Consider the following 17,763-nt stretch of genomic DNA (forward strand, 5'->3'; position numbering starts at 1 on the left):
CAGGACACACATAAAGAGCAAGGATCTGTACAAGCAGGAGGGCAGAAGATTGTTAGGTCAGTGTGAACTGAAACAACTTAAAAATACCGGTTTCTCAGAGCAAAGAAGGAAAGGTAAGCAAATAATCAAGAACCTGGAATAGTTGAGATAGCAGGGCAAAGTGGCCAAATTTTAAGGAAATTAATCAGAACCAAGAGGTATTAAGAATTAAAGGATAAAACATTCATTCAGTAAACATATACCAAATACTAATGTTAAATATTGGCTGATAAAACACTGGGGGTATAATGGTAAATGAGATAAACCTTGCCTTTATGGAGATTATGGTTGGTGTGTACTGGAGGGGGTATGTGGGAGGGTTGAGGAAACAAATACATGAAAAAGGCCATGTTTGGCCTTTTTCATGTGGCCACATCAGAACTGAGTCTGGTGTGGCTCAAGAGTAGCAAGAGAGCATGGCAAGAGATGACATGGAGAGACAGAGAAGGGTAAGGTCACTGAGAAGACTGCATGCCAAAAGAAACCAGCAGGAAAAAAGAATTAATCATAATTTCCCAGTACTAACAAAATCTTGGATAAATAACGATCAAGCTGCATCAGCCTAGGAATCTGGGGTTCCCCTGGAAGCATGGGCCAGTTTCCAAACATGGTTGTCTGAAAAATCCAGGCACTTGGTTGAAATGGATGACCAGAGGGGTCAGGAAAAGATGTTCCAGATTCTTAGCTGCATCTTTCTTTTTATTTATTTATTTATTTATTTATTTATTTATTTATTTATTTATTTATTTATTTTTGAGAGAGTGAGAATGAGAGAGAGAAAGAGTACATGAGAGTGGGAAGGGTTGGAGGGAGAAGCAGGCCCCCATCGAGCAGGGAGCCCAATGCGGGACTCGATCCCGGGACTCCAGGATCGTGACCTGAGCCGAAGGCAGTCGCTTAACCAACTGAGCCACCCAGGCGCCCTTAGCTGCATCTTTCTTGTTCTCAGCAACTTATTCACTCCCCATAGCAGGAGTTATTGCCCTAGAAAAGTCAAAGCTCAAGAGACATAATCACCTCTCCTAACTGTACTCTTATACTGGACTTCTCTCTTTTTTTCATGCCCCACATGTGACCCAATGGCAAATGCTGTCATCAAAAACTCTGCCTTCAAAATATATTCAGAACCCAATCACGTTCCACCATTTTACCATCCCTGTATTGGTTCATTCAACTGCTGTCTCTCTCCTGGATCACTTCAACAGTCTTTTGACTCAATAAAGCAGCCAGGTCCCTTTGATAAGTTAGATCATGTCACCCTTGTGCTCAAACTCTCCAGTGGCTTCCTATCTCACTCAGCTTTTACAGTGATGAACCTGGCCTTATTTGATCTGGCTCCCGGCTACCCCTTGATTTACTTCCTCCTAGTCTTGTCCTTTGATCATCCCATCTCCCTCTCGTGCTTTTCACAGATACAAACATGACAGCCAGACTGCCTACCCCAGGGCCTTTGCACTTGTTTTTCTCACAGTCTGGAAGGTTCTTCTCTAGGTAACCCATGTGACTACTTAAGCTTCAATTCATAGCTCAGATGTCATTTTCTCAGGGAGGCTTTCAAAGATTACTCCACTTAACATTGTATACTCTCCCTCTTAGCACTTTATAGCCTTCATCTTCCCTGCTTTATTTTTCTCTATTGCATCTACGAACACCTGACATATTATTAAAATATTTACTTCTTTATTAGCTGTGCCCCCACTAGGCCTTAAGCTCAAAAAGAACTTTTCAGAAAGAAATTCCTGCTGTATCTCCAATACTCAGTAAATATTTGTTGAATAAGTGAATGGATTTATTTTGAGTGGATAAAATGAATTTAATATTATATAAAACCAAAAGTCAAAACTAGTGTTTATTAAGACATTGCTTTAGAGAGTCATTGGAGAAAGAATTTTAAAATAAAATTTTTTTCTCATTCAATAGATCTTTTTGACAGGAAGCAAAAAAGTAAATTTACTGTAGCCAATATATTTCACTCTTCTGGCTTTTTAACGGCCTTCCAGATAAAGAAAATTTTTTCAGTGTTCTGATTCACAGAATGATGATACATAGATCCCTGTTTTATAAATATATAGTTAAAAAAACCAGAAACAATATAAAAAGATATACATTAAAAAGTCTTGCACTCACCCCGTCCCTATCTACTCATTTCACCTATTCCTCATACCCCTACAATTGGCATCTTTTTTTTTTTAAGATTTTATTTACTTATTTGACAGAGAGATAGCGAGAGCAGGAGCACAAGCAGGGGGAGTGGCAGAGGGAGAAGCAGGCTTCCCACGGGAGCCCCGATGAGGGGCGTGGGGCTCGATCCCAGGACCCTGGGCTCACAACATGAGCCGAAGGCAGATGCTTAATGACTGAGCCACCCAGGTGTCCCTACAATTGGCCACTTTTACTAGTTCCTTATGGATCCTTCCAGAGATCCTTTAAGAAAATACAAGCGAATGGTTTCCCCCTGTCTTATACAGGATATAGCATAAATATACACTGCCCTGCATCTTGCTTTTTTTACTTTACAGTATATTCTGGAAATTTTTCCATATTGATCATTATAGAACTTCCTCATTCTTTTCCTTTCTTTTCATTTTTAAATAGTCATGGTGACAGACAGAATGGCTCCCAAAGGTGTCCAGGTCTTAAAACCCAGAACTTGTAGGGGCACCTTGGTGGTTCAGTCCTTCAGCTCAGGTCATGATGGCAGGGTCCTGGGATGAAGCCCTGCATCAGGCTCCCCACCCTTTGAACCTACCCCCTGCTTGTGCTCTTGTTCTCTCTCTCTCTCTCAAATGAATAAATTAAAAAATCTTAAAAAAAAAACAAACCCAGAACCTATAAACATGTTACCTTGCATGGTAAAATGAACTTCGCAAATGTGGTTTAAATTAAGGATCTTGAGATGAAGAGATTATCTTGGATTTTCTGTGGGCCTAATACAATCATAAAGATCCTTATAAGGGAAAGAAAGTAGAAGGAGAGTCAGAGTCATGTTAGAGTGATGTGACCATAAGCCAAGGAATGTGAGCAGTCCCTAGAAGATGGAAAAGACAAGGAACAAAGTCTCCCTTACAGCCTTCAGAAGGAATACCAGAATGCAGACACCCTGTTTTTAGCCATAAGACCCATTTCAGATTGTTGACCTCCAGAACTGTAAGATAAAAAGATTTGTGTTGTTTTAAGCCACCAAGTTTGTGGCCATTTGTTACAGAGAAATAGGAAGCTAATACAAAATTCATATAATATTTAAATGTTTGGATAAACCATGGTTTGTTTAATTAATTCTAAAGATGGATAATGACTATCCCCTATCTTCTGCAATAAATGGCCATACACATACAGAGCTTCTTATGTGTACAGATAATAACTACAGGGTAAATTCCCAGAAGACGGATTGCTGCTTTGTAATGCACGTACATCTATAATTTTGCTTGGTGTTGTCACTGTCCTTCACAGAGTCTGTAGTACTTTGCAATCCCACCAGCAATGTATGAGTATTCAGAGTTAAAACTTGATGTATTTAAATAAACAGAAAAAAGCTGTTCTTGACAGTAATGAGTATCTGTCTGCTCCTAAATTCCCAAACAATACTAGAGGCCCAGCTCAAAAAGGGCATCATGGGTAGAACTAAGCCAATGAATACACAGCCTAAAAATAACACCTTTACCAAAAGACTTCAACCCCAAGTTACTATTAATACCTACCTGTAAAGGAGTCGCACAAGTATAAATGGTGTTTTGTTGAACCGTCTGTAAATGTTTTATCAAATGATTAGGACCAATGGACCAGCCAAGCTAGAAAAGGAAAAGATAAAAAGCAGATTTCAAAAAACAAATCTAATTGTATGTACCAAATCCGATAGAGTAGCTCAGCTTAATGTAATTATTAAATATATGCAACTCTAAAATGTTCATACTATGAAAGTAGTGCAGTATTAGTATTTACTCATCATTTCAACACTGTTCTTTTGTGAGAAAGTTTCCCACTGGAGTCACTAAACTCTGCCTTCAGAAGGTAAACAGTACCCTTAGTCGCTATTATCCTTTTCTTTTCTAATTTGCTACTTCTGATATTCTGAAGGTCTAAAAACTGGTAACAAAGGTTATCTGAATTAGGCAACAGTAACCCTGAATGAGGGCCTAAGGGACTCTTCCATAAGCTGGTTCTGCAGGCCCCATTTTTAATACTCCCTGCTTCCTGGCCATGTTCAGGAGAGGCCAGTTGGAAGATGACCAAATTTCAACTGGGTAAATCGCTGTTGTATTACATAGTGCAGTGCTTAAGTACGTGGATTCTGAAGCTAGACTACCTGCACTGGCTTGACTTTATTAGCAGTATAACCTCAGGCAACTTACTTCTCTGCACTAGTTTTATTGCCTGTAGAATGGGGATGATAAATTATACTCACCTCATAATGCCATTATGAGAATGAGCATGTGTAAGGCACTTAGAACCTGGCACATAGTAAGTGCCAAAATATTAGTTATTATATTATTTTCTTCCTCCTTTTATATTAATACACAATAATCTGAACATTTTTTGCAAAAAAAAAGAGTGCCATCAGTTCGTGACTTATAAAATGAAAAATTACTTATTTTTTCTGCCATTTACAATGACATGGATGGAGCCAGACGGTATTATGCTAAGCGAAATAAGTTAGAGAAAGACAAACACCATACGATTTCACTCATCTGTGGAACTTAAGAAACAAAACAAATGAGCAAAGGAAAAAAAAGAGAGAGAGGGAGGCAAACCAAGAAACAGACTCTTAACTATATATAGAGAACAAATGGATGGTTACCAGAGCGGGAGGTGGGTGGAGGAATGAGGGAAATAGGTGAGGATTAGGGTGGGCACTTGTGAGGAGCACTGGATTTGTGCTGAATAACTGCACTGCACACCTGAAACCAATAATACACTTTATGTTAACTAACTGGAATTTAAATAAAGACTTTAAAATAATAAACAATCAGGTCTCAAAAAGGATAAAGGCCGACATGAAAGCTGAATGAGTAAAAATAAAGAAAATATCAGTAAGTATAAAAACCTGTGTAAACCGAATATATATGCATTTAAAACACACATATACAGAAACTCTACGAGAAATAAAATACATGCTCATTTTCAACCAATTTCATTCTTCTGCACCTTACCTTCCAGCCAGTTACACTGAAAGTCTTTCCAGCACTTCCTATTGTTATTGTTCTCTCCCACATACCTGGAAAAGTAGCTAAATAGGAAAGAGAAAAGAAAAAGGTTAAGTAATTGCTTTCCAACCAATCTGTATTCAGTATAATCTAAAAACATAAAGGTAGTGGTCAGTGTATTTCAGTAGGTTTTTAAATATAATGTAACTCTAACCCAAACACAATTGAAAATGTTACAGTGCTTGAAAACACTGTCATATGTGATAGATTAAGTAATTTTAAGGAGCAAAATTACTTCCAGGGGCAGGAGTGTCAGTAGGCAGGGTTCCAGACAGGGGTTGCACAAGCATGGCACCCAGCGCTCAGTGTCAGTGGTAGCTGAACATTCAATATTCTCTTCCTGTGGCACCCTTTTGGTTGTGGTCTGGCTAGTATTTACTCACGTCTTCTCTGCCCATTTTGCGAGTCTATTTCTCCAGGCTTCCTAAGGCAATGGTTCTTAAAATGTGGTCCCCACACCAGCATAGCAGTCTCAGTGGGGAACTAGTCAGGAAGGCAAATTATTGGACTGCATCCCAGAGCTACTGAATCACAAACTCTGGGGGTAGGGTCCTGCAATCTGGGTGTGCATGTGCGTGTGTGTGCGTTTTGCTAAAAACTTGGAGATATAAATCCCACATGATAAAATTCACTTCTGTAAACTGTCCAATTCGATGGTTTTTAGTATATCTGCAGAGCTGTGTAACCAGTTTTAGAACATTTTTTCACCCCAAGAGAAGCCCATAACTTTTGGGTATCACCCCTTAATATAATTTCCTTGGCCAAGAGCCATGGCCAGGAGCATTAGAACTTGTGCCTGAATGGAGCTCATCTAACATACCTAGTCCCTCCATAATGCACACCATGGCCTTCCTGCATTAGCCAGCACTTTAGCACTATGCAATCACCATGAAAAGGACACTTGTTTATAGTATGAGCTGAAGTAAGAAGGCAGAGTGTTGCCTTGTTGACCTCAACTGAGAACACGTGTATCAGGTGACTCTAATTTTTTGCCCCTTTCTGCATGTTTATGAATGTGAAGTGCCAAGAGTATTGACTTTGGGGTTAAAAATCTATTTCAGTGAGTAGGTGATTCACAAATATGGATTCCACAAATAATGAGAAATGACTGCATAAATGTTCTCAAGTTGATTGATATCTTTAATAAAATCATTCATTCTTGTGAAATGAAATTCTATCAAACATTTACTAGCAATGACCAGGTGCCAGGGACTATGCTAGGTCTAGAGGAAACAAAGATGAGAAAGAAGCAGTTTCTGTCTTCAAGGAGTTTAATGTCTAGTGGGGGTAGGAGAAAAGTAAAACAACAACCATAATACAGTGTGGTAAGTGCTGTAATCGCAACAGGCATGGAGTATCATGCAAGGACAGAAGAAGGTGTGAGGGGTAGCTTTATGCAGCCAGTAATGCTTGAGCTGAGACTTGGAAGACCACAATAGGCCTTTGCCAGTCAGAGAAGGCAAAGAAACGTATTTGGGGTGAAGGGAATGGAGCTAACGAAGTCATGGGGGTATAGAATGTAAAAGCTTGTGAATTTTGCGGGACATTGGTAAACGATTCCCTTGTGAATCTCCTGAGAATGCTACCTACACTATTCTTTGGATTCCTCAAGTAATTTAGTCGTGAAGTTCTTCACATGCAATCCCATGAGTTTTTCACTTGTTTTGTAGAGGAACAGTAGATACTCTTCTATTGTTCTAAGAGTTGGTATACACAAAGAGAGAACAAACAGCCATTTCTGTGGGGTCTAAGCTACGGTTTTCTTCATCTTCTCATACTCAAGTAAAGTAGCTAACAAAATTTCCAAAATGAATTCATACATAATCTTAGTCCATTGTGAAACACCTGGCAATATTTGTAAAGGTAGGAAAACTACATAAACCGGAAAAGTTACAAGTGTATTCTCTGTGGAGTATAACAAACCCCAAAAAGATAAATGAAGAAAATATTTAGAGGGTCCATTAGAAGAAAGAATATTCTAACATTTAATATAAATATATCATATCCTTTCAAGTTTTGAGACATCTGTAGTCTTCCAAAGTAATCCAAAAGAATACCATGACACATGTCCCACTTTCCTGTTTGACCAGAGAAAATCTAAACACTGTATAATGCAGAGTATCACCTCCTTTAAAATAATAATATAGGGGTGCCTGGGTGGCCCAGTCAGTTAAGCATCTAATTCTTGATTTTGGCTCAGGTCATGATCTCAGGGTGGTGAAATCGAGCCCTTCATCAGGTTCCACGCTGGATGTGGAGCCTGCTTAAGATTCTCTCTCCCTCTCCCTCTGCCCCCCCCCCACCCCATGTGCACGTGCACACACATTCTCTCCCAATAAATAAATAAATAAATAAATAAATAAAGTTAATATATATCCCAAACCAGGAAGGTCTATTAGTAAGAACAATACTTAGAAAGAAATTCTTTGAAAATAAGAATCATCCAGAGAAATGAATACAACCTTAACATGTTTTCATGATAAGTTATATACAAAGGGAATCAAAACTACTCACATGTCAAATGTAGGAGTTTTTTTCAGAAAATATCAATGTAATAGTTATAGGTATAATATGTTTTAAAAAGAGCTAAGTAATTTTGATGACTATTTTAGCCATTTAAAAGTGGATGTCTTTTTTTTCCAGCAGTAAACTGATCAGCTGAATAACTTACAAGGAATTTTATACTAATTAGCTAAATACTGAAAGATTCGTATATCAATATCAATGTTTTAATTTATCTTTTTTCTACAAAGAGAGGTTTCTTTTGTTGACTGAAATGTCATTTTACAGAAATCTGGAGACATCATTTGAATCAAGAATCTGATCCAAGAACAAATTCTACTACTTCAATAAAAAGGGCCCTAAGGAATTTTAAAAACATCTGGATGTTCATGTCCTCTCCAACTCAGAGCCACAGAAGTTAAAGTAAACAGATAGTCAGAACAGAAGACCACAGCACTGTGTGTGAATCTACAGAAAAACAAAACAAAACAAAACAAACCCCAATCTTTGCAGGTCTGATCATTTAAAAAAACATATCTAGGGGCACCTGGCTGGCTCAGGTGGTAGAGCATGCAACTCTTGATCTCGGAGTTAGGAGTTCAAGCTCCACGTTGGGTGTAGAGATTATTTAAAAACAAAAACAAAAACACCTAGGGGCACCCAGCTGGCTCAGTTGGAAAAGCACGTAACTCTTGGTCTCGGGGTTGTGAGTTTGAGCCTCACAATGGGTGTAGAGATTACTTAAATGGATAAATAAAAACAAAAACAAAAACAAAAACAACCCAATATTGGTAAGTTAAGCTTGCATTTATATCTGAAAGGCAACTGGCCTTTGCACTTCTCATTTATGACCCATGCTCCTTAAATCAGCCGCAGCAGTTACATGAGTTATTCACAGGTGGTTTAGGCTTCAGTGGAAGTCAGATAAAGATGAGAAACATGAGGAACTGTGCTACCCCAGGGAAAACCATCTCAGTGAAAGCATGAGGATGCTGCTAATTCATGATGTATGGCTAGAAAGCCTTATTGTGTTATATTAAAGAGCTACTCTCACACTCTGCAAATTGATGAAATAGCCATTTTGCATCTTTTGCATAACAAAGGCCACTGTATTTGATAGAATAGCCAAGTTTTCATGGAACCAAACTGTACTCTGTAAATAATGAAATAGTGAATTCATTTTTTTCTTGTTTATGGGCTGTTATAACTAAAAAAATCTGAGTTAAAAATATATGTCTTGATATCTTTAGCAAGTAATATCTGCTACATTTTTTAAAAAAATTTATTTGAGAGAGAATGAGATAGAGAGAGAGCATGAGAGGGGGAGGGTCAGAGGGAGAAGCAGACTCCCTGCTGAGCAGGGAGCCTGATGCCGTACTCGATTCCAGGACTCCAGGATCATGACCTGAGCCAAAGGCAGTCGCTTAACCAACTGAGCCACCCAGGTGCCCCTATCTGCTACATTTTTACTATGAGGGTTATCATGTAACATGAGGCTTAAACAATATAATAAAGGTTCAAACAACAAATCTCAAGATCATTTAAAGTTATGTATTGGAAAAATATTGCTAAACTGAGTTAACTAAAACTCTAAAGATTTGAGGCATTATTGCATAGATATGAACATATATTTTATGTTAAGTACAGAAGTATATTCATTAGAAAGATGCCTCTTCCTCTCTCTGCTTAATAATCAACACTTAATTATTATTAAAATAATTATGTGTCCATAGTGATCTGATTTTCAACTGGAAATAGTTCAAATGGCCTGAAACAGAGATCATCAACAAGAAGGGTGAAGATGAACCCTAATGCAATTTTGACAATGTAAGAGCTTGCTGTGTCAAGGCACCACCACACCTTGCAAATCTCTGGCTGTCTTCTTCTTTTATCCGTATTCCCTGAGAACATTCTCTTCCATGGATTCCACCATCAACAAAATTTTGATGACTGGCCAAACTGTTTCCCCTCATAATTTGATCCTGATTGTCAGGCTTGTATCCAGAATCTTCTCCTCTGTCTCACAGACACTGAAACTTAGCAAGACTATAAAGCATGAGAGGCAGGAATATTCCTTCCTCCCCAGGGATCTGCTCCTCCTCAGCACATCTCCACCTCTGCTTAAGAGCCTCATCACTGCTGATGGGGCTGGGCCAGAGATCTCAGAAGCATACTTGCTTGCTCTCTTCCCATCTTCAAATGCTATACCCCCCCCATTGTCTTGACTTCTAAATAGCCCACATGTGTCAACTCTACTGCTAGCCTATCTGACTCACTTCAGATCCTCACCTATAGCTGGTTCTTAGCTTTATAAAACAAATCCAATCATGTAACCAATTCCCTTGCCATGGCACACCTCTTGCAGTTCTCAAAGTATGCTCATTGGAACTTTGGCGATCAAATTAATGTGTATCATTTTTTTAAAAAATCAATTTTAAGTTTCCTTCCATGAAATTTTCTTATGCACTTAAAATAAGTACTACTGTTTATCTGACAGTATATGTTACCAATGGTGAAACAAATGAACATTTAGTAAGTGAATTCTAATGGCAAAATAAAATAAAACTCTCACGGGCTTATTTCAATGGCTCTTTGTTACAAATATGCACAGAACTATTATTTTTATATTGAATTCTCTTTTTTTAAAGATTTATTTCCTATTTTAGAGAGAAAGAGAGAGACAGTGTGTGTGTGTGTGTGTGTGTGTGTGCGCGCGCATGAGCCGGGGTGGGGGGGAGCTCAGGGGCAGAGGGAGAGACTCTTCAAGCAGACTTCCCACTGAGCATGGAGCCCCATGCAGGGCTCCATCTCACAACCCTGAGATCATGACCTGAGCCAAAACTAAGAGTTGGATGCTCAACCCACTGAGCCACCCAGGCGCCCCTATTGACTTCTTCTAATTATTAAATTTCTGTTAGGAAAACTGTTTCTTGTTTCAGGATGGAAGGCAATATATCCCCATTTCATGATGTGAACTTTGCGGCTCTGAGGTGCTCTATAGTAAGGCTTTGAGTTTCAGAACCACTGACTTCCTCAACAAGTTTAAATTCTGTTCTCATATTCAAGGCTGTCAGAATTACCCTACTTTTCCATTATCATCATTGCCTGTTATATCCTTATAAACCACTTGCCCTAACCTTAAGTGTACTTGATCTGTTATGCCTCCTTGCCTCAGTCCTCTTAGTTTATCTGGTGTGAATTTTCCTTCTACCTCTCTGCTTAGCAAATTCCATCTTTTGCCCACTCCTCTGTTGATCCCCTCAAGCAGTTGCTTTGTCCTCTGTATTTCTACAATTTATAATGTACCATAGGGATAATTATGATATATATAACAACTATGTATATGTAAGTGCCCTAATTTTCTATTTATTGATTTCTGCCACAGTGATTTTAGTTTTCCTTCCCTTATCCTTTTCATACCTTCTATTCATTTACTTATCAATTACGTTCTGACATCTAGCATGTGCAAGATCCATCCTGGCAACTGGGGATTCAGAAGACACTAAAACAAACAAAAGTCCCTACATTCTAGCAGGTTAGAAGTAAACAATATAGGTCTTGATATTTATTATAAAGGAAAAAAACAAAACAGAACAGAAAAAAAAAGCAAAGCAAATGCTAGAAGGAAAGCCTGTAACTGTCTTAAATGTGGCCATAAAAAGTGGTATCTGAATAAAGCTCTGGGGGAGGTGAGAGACTGAGCCATAGATATCTAGGGGGAAAAGAGTTTCCAGGACATTGGAAGGGGAAGTGCAAAGACCCAAAGTCTGCAGCCCAGCATATAATCTTATAGCTGATATCAGTTTGAATAACTCCAGAAGACACCGAAACACTTACGAGACAGCACAGTAGTAATGAAGAAATCCCAGGCAAAGATCAAGCAGCAATAACTTACTGGCCCTGCAATTTTCTCCTGCTGACTTGGCATTTTGGCAACTTGCTCAGCACAGACAGTCCAGCTTGGGAACAAGTAAGCTCCCTGTATCTTATGTACCAAGTAATAGATAGATTCTTGATAAAAAGCCAAGGGTATAGGCAAAAGTATGACTTCTCTGGTTTCATAGCTTTATAGTATGATCCAAAAATCTCTTCCCCTTAGTTTGTACTGCTTGTCCTTCAATTTGTTTATTCAGTTAAGCATCACTTATTCAAATCCCATTTAAGTGCTCATCCGGACAGATACCCATTGCAAGGACTATTTTAAAGCTGTTCTGGGATCCTTTCCCATCAGTTGTTCCACACGTGCCCAAACACATTTATATTTGTGACTCTATGTAATAATCAGTACCTATTTTTAAATGCTTATTTCCAGTATATACAAGCCATTCATAAACCTCATCACTGATGCAGAGTGTGTCATATTTGATGCAAAGGTCAGCAATTATTTGGAGTTCCTCTTTGCTATATACCTATATGTGTTAAAGAAAACAAAAGAGCAGAGCCAATTATGATTCAACACGTGAGAAAATGATAGGAGAGAAGACTGTATAAAGAGATCAAAGACTCACCTTGCCAATGGGGTTATGTGGAGTATTCAGTATAATAGCTTTGGTTTTAGAATTAAATTTACTTGCCAGTTCTTGAGGATCCAATGTCCAGTCAGAACTGGACCATTTTTTCCCATCGACAGGTTTCTAAGTATGAAGAATCAAAATGTGATTTAATTCAATTAATTCATGTTTGCTGTCTTACAAATAAATGCTTTACTGGGAAAAAAATAGAGAAAGGTAAGGCAAAGGTAACTGAACAAATGACTAACAAAGAAAATAAGCAGAAATCACTAAGCCTTAAGAGCCCAAGAGGACTTGAGTCTCATGCTGACACCTATTAAATGGGAAAATAAACTCTTGTTGACATAAACAGCTGTTAAAGTGTCTATGTTCCTTCAAAGGAGCCAACCTATAACGTTGGTTAGCAGGTCTGGTACTTTAGGGCTAATATAAGATTCTGTGATTCACCTTAGTGTATTACTTATTTTAGTAAGGTTTTTAAAAAGACAATGGTAGCACACTTTATTAAATTCCTAAAAATAAAAGCAAAATTTAAAAAAATTCACTTTATTCAGAATTCAACAAGCATTTATGGAGCACCCAGCATACATACCCTACACTGTTAGTCACTGGGGAGCAGTGCTATGAAAGTGAGTTAGAAATGGTCTCTGAGCTGGTGGTGCTCATGTTGGTGGGGGAGACACATAACTACAAAAGATAACATGACATATAATGTGAATGCTGATACAACAGAGACACATGGCAAAAACAGAATAAAGTAATCAAAGTTGTCCTCTTCAAGATGTTGGTTACCTTCAGCCATAGTAGAGATACACAGTAAATCCCAAAAAGTAATCGAAGTGGAAACTTCATCAGGGACAAAGCAATTCTGTATATTTTCAAAACATCTTAAAGCATGTGAATGATGCTAGCAAACTTACAGATCGCAGGGGAATAAAAACAGGTGTTGCTCCAGCCATTCTCACCATAGGCTCATAACAGTCATAGAAAGGCATTATTATTATGACCTAAAATGAAACCAAATAAGAATTTAACATATCAATTATTCATTTGTTTAAAAAATACTGTGGGAGTCCAACCCAGAAGTCACAGATTTCATGAAGTGGAAAGGTTTTGGCAAAGATTTTAAAAGACTAGAATCTTTATATATTCAAAAGCTTTTGGGTATTGTTTCAACTATAAACAAGGGAGCCATAGTCTGGCAAGAGGTTTTTGATGATCATGCGAAGTTTCAGCCAGGCACAGTATTAAAAAATACTGTATCATATGATCTCACTGATATGAGGAATTCTTAATCTCAGGAAACAAACTGAGGGTTGATGGAGTGGTGGGGGGTGGGAGGGATGGGGTGACTGGGTGATAGACATTGGGGAGGGTATGTGCTATGGTGAGCGCTGTGAATTGTGCAAGACTGTTGAATCACAGACCTATACCTCTGAAACAAATAATACATTATATGTTAAAAAAAAAAGATAGGAGGAAGGGAAAAATTAAGGGGGGGAATCGGAGGGGGAGATGAACCATGAGAGACTACGGACTCTGAGACACAAACTGAGGGTTCTAGAGGGGAGGGCGGTGGGAGGGATGGGTTAGCAAAAAAAAAAATACTGTGTACCTACTATGTGTAAGGCACTATACTACATGCTGAGATGCAGCAGTGAAAAAGCTGGCCTTCCTTGCCTTCATGGAGCTAACAGCCAAGTGGAAAAGACCTTAGAGATATACTTGTCCAGGAGTCCTTGGTCTCTTAATGAGATCTACAGAAGGGCTTGCAGTGGGGATGCTTGAAATTATATGTAAAACTTTACATGTGCCTAGGTAGGTTTTCCTGGGGGAAGAAGCCATAGGTCTCATCACATCCTCAAAGGAATGTTCCAGCCAAAACATTAAGAATTTCTTTAAATTTTAAGTTACAAAATAAAATATCAGAGAGGGGCAGAAGCCAAAGACTATAAGGGAAGATAACACAGCAATGCTCTCCATTATGGGTTACTACTTTACAAGTATTATCCTGAGAGTAAAGATGTTTCTCTCTGCTCAAAAGCACTCCAAAACAAAGACTGGATGCAGGGAGACTAGTTAAGATGCTACTTATATCTAGATTCAGTCTTTTTTCCTAGCCCCTTGAGATAATATTCCTCGTTCCTTGACCTCTACGTGCTCTCTCTCAATCACCTGTGGGCTGGCTTTTAAGTCAGTCAGTGGGCCAACCTGTCCGGTTGGTATTCCATCCACAAACCACCAGCCTAAATCTAGCATCCTTTTTACTTTTCTATAAGGAAAGTTTGAACACATAATTTATACCCATCATATATATTCAATTTTTATTTATGTGTGTATATATATATATATAATATAGAAATATATTTTAGAGAGAGAGCACACAAGTGCAGGGGGGGAGGGGTGGTGGGAGAGAGGGAGAGGGAGAGAGAGACTCTTAAGCAGGCTCCACGTCCAGCCTGACGCGGAGCTCAATCTTATAACCTTCAGATCATGACCTGAGCTGAAATCAAGAGTCAGACACTTAACCAACTGAGCCAGCCAGGTGCCCTTCTTTTTATCTTTTTAAACCTAGTAATATTTCATGAAAATTTCCTATTATTATAGTTTTAATATTTATTATCTTAATGGCTACTTGAGAGCCTTCTGAATTCTAGAATAGATTTTTTTATCATTTACTTGTATAAATAACAATGCTGGAGCACCTGGGTGGCTCAGGTGGTTGAGCATCTGACTCTTGATTTCAGCTCAGGTCATGATCCTATGATCGTGGGACTGAGCCCCGTGATGGGCTCTGTCCTTAGGGAGGAGTTGGCTTGAGATTCTCTCTCCCTCTGCCCCTCCCCCCACTAGTTCCCATGTGTGTGCGCTCTCTCTCTCTCTCTCTAAAATAAATAAATCTTTAAAAATAAATAAATAAATAGCAATGCTATATTTGTGAATATATGTAGTTTCTCCACTTTTAAATAGATGAATAAATTCACAAGATTGCTATTGCTAGATTAAAAGGTATAAACATTTTTTTAAAGATTTTATTTATTTATTTGATAGAGAGAGACACAGTGAGAGAAGGAACACAAGCAGGGGGAGTGGGAGAGGGAGGGGCAGACTTCCTGTGGAGCAGGGAGCCCAATGCGGGGCTCGATCCCAGGACCCTGGGATCACGACCTGAGCCGAAGGCAGATGCTTAATGACTGAGCCACCCAGGCGCCCCTAAAAGGTATAAGCATTTTTATGGCACCCTATACAGACAGCCAAATTGCTTTAGAAAAATTGAGTAACTATAATTTCACAAATCAACACTACGTTGTCTCACTTAACTTTTGTTGGTTAGATTAGTGATACCTAATTGTTGTTCTAAATTTGCACTTTTTACTGTGTATTTCTTATGATGTGAAATACCTGCTCAAAGGCCTTTCTCATTAAAGTCATATAAGGGCCTTACATTCTAAAGCCCTTTGTTTGCGCTAGTCATTCAATTCACACTGAGCACCTACTGTACAGTCTACTATGTTAGGTGTTAGCTACTGTGAAGGGCAAAGAAATCAATCTTTGTTCATTCCCTTTGGGAAGGGATCTTTCCCTCAAGTGGACTGTAAGTTCCTAATTAGTCTGTGAAATTCTGAGAGACCAAGACGACCTATCTTTGAACCCTAGTGAGAAACACAGGTGCCTGCTTTGAAGTGAGAGCTCAATAAAGGAAAATAAATTGGGGAGGCAGGGAGGTAATATTGAAAGAATATGCTTGACACTCTTTGCTGCAATTTCTTTATTTTTATGATGGGAATAATTTCCCTCTCTTTCTGAAGAGTATTTATTGAGTACTAAGTATTTTAAGGACTGGCCGTACAGCAATAAACTGGTTCTCCTGGAACTTATGTTCTACTGAGAGAGACAAAAAAACAAGAAATCACGGAAGTAAATTAGATAATTTCAGATAGTAATAAATGCTATAAAGGAAAGACGTGTGTGGTTTCAAAATATCAGATACAGTGATCAGGGAAGAAAGAATAGAGAAAAGAAAGTCAAGGGCTGAGCCTTGGGATGCTCCAGCAGAACACAGAAGGAGGAAGCAACAAAGCATTAACAACATCAAAGAATGAGATAAAACTTTCAACTAGTTTATAGGATTAAAGGAGATTATGTATATGAAAATATACCTGTACTTCCTTAAGATGTTTCCTTAAGTAGTTTATTGTCTGGCATAGGAGAGGGAATTAGAGATGTATCAGAATAACATAATACAAAGTAACAGCAGTATCTTTTATAGAAGAGGTATAGGGAAAGTGCCATGAGAGTTCAAAGAAAGGAATTAACAACATAGATCCGGGTAAATATTTATTCTTCAGACTTAAGCAATGCCTCTCTGGAGTCTTCCAGGCCGTCACCACCATAACTTACACATTGTCCACCACTGACTGTCACACGCATTCCAATTCACCAGTTTGCAAGTATCTCCTCTACTAGAGGGGGAACTCCTCCCACACAGAAACTGTCTTTTAAGAATCTCCTGTGGTGCCTAGCATAGGAGATCATCATTGATTTCTGAATAAATGAAGAGGTCAGGAAATACTGAAGCAGGGGTCCTGGAAAGATGATGGGGACACAGGGGCAGAGCTGACCGAGTCTGGAGCCATGTGGGTCACAGTACTAAAGCAGAAATCACTCATCCTTCTTGTTACACATGGTGCTGTTAACAATGTTGGGCACAAAAACACACTGACCAAATACTCCCTGACTGAGTTCAGATAAGGGTAATTTTAGTCGTGCAAAATGAAAGACTCATTTTCCCCATCATTGCTAGCCCCTTCCACTTACCCTTATCTAAACAGGCTGTAAAAATAAGAATGAGTCACATGCCACAAAATAGATGAATCTCACAGACATAATGATAAATGAAAGAAGCCGTTCAAGAGTACATACTGTGTGATTCCATTTATATCAGGTTAAAGAGCAGGTAAAATGAGCTATGGTGATACAAGACAGAAGAGTAGTTACCTCTGGAAGAATATAAACTAGGCAGGGGCAAAAGGGAGCTTTCTAGGTGCTAGAAATGTACTATATCTTCATCTGGTTTGTGGTTACATGGACACATACACACACATATATAAATATACACATGTAAACAATTTATAAAGCCATATACTTACGATTTGTGAATTTTACTCATGTGTACTATACTTCAAAAATTATTAAAAATAAATGTAAAATAAATAAAAGATTCAGAGGCAGTACAAATGATAATAATTGATATAGGTAAGATGATAATGTTAATATACTTACTTCATCTCCCTCATCAATTAATCCTTCAATGGCATTAAAAAGAGAGCCATACGCTCCTACTGTCACAAGGATTTCTTTATTTGGGTTGATTTGATTTTGATAAAATTTTTCATATAAGCAGGCTAGAGCTTTCACAAGTGATGGATGACCCTGTTGAATAAAAAAGAGGGAAAAAAATCTTGAATTTGATTATGGGATCTACTTCTTGGAGGTACTCTGGATCTAAA

The 17,763-nt window shown here is 38.4% G+C and overlaps 1 protein-coding gene across 4 annotated transcripts in view; it reads right to left on the reverse strand.

Annotated features, from left to right (window-relative positions):
• Nucleotides 1–17,763, reverse strand: part of KYAT3 (kynurenine aminotransferase 3) — a 64,720-nt gene that overhangs the window by 11,494 nt on the left and 35,463 nt on the right. For all 4 annotated transcript variants that reach the window (XM_027624632.2, XM_027624643.2, XM_027624625.2 and 1 more), the window contains 6 exons: nucleotides 17,537–17,686; nucleotides 13,174–13,260; nucleotides 12,251–12,376; nucleotides 12,031–12,151; nucleotides 5,187–5,263; nucleotides 3,738–3,827 (listed from right to left, as the gene is read on the reverse strand). In XM_027624632.2, coding sequence (XP_027480433.1) covers nucleotides 3,738–3,827; nucleotides 5,187–5,263; nucleotides 12,031–12,151; nucleotides 12,251–12,376; nucleotides 13,174–13,260; nucleotides 17,537–17,686 — 651 coding nt within the window. The remainder of the gene's footprint in view (nucleotides 1–3,737; nucleotides 3,828–5,186; nucleotides 5,264–12,030; nucleotides 12,152–12,250; nucleotides 12,377–13,173; nucleotides 13,261–17,536; nucleotides 17,687–17,763) is intronic.

The sequence above is a fragment of the Zalophus californianus genome, chromosome 4, assembly GCF_009762305.2.
Source record: "Zalophus californianus isolate mZalCal1 chromosome 4, mZalCal1.pri.v2, whole genome shotgun sequence".
Classification (NCBI taxonomy): domain Eukaryota; kingdom Metazoa; phylum Chordata; class Mammalia; order Carnivora; family Otariidae; genus Zalophus; species Zalophus californianus.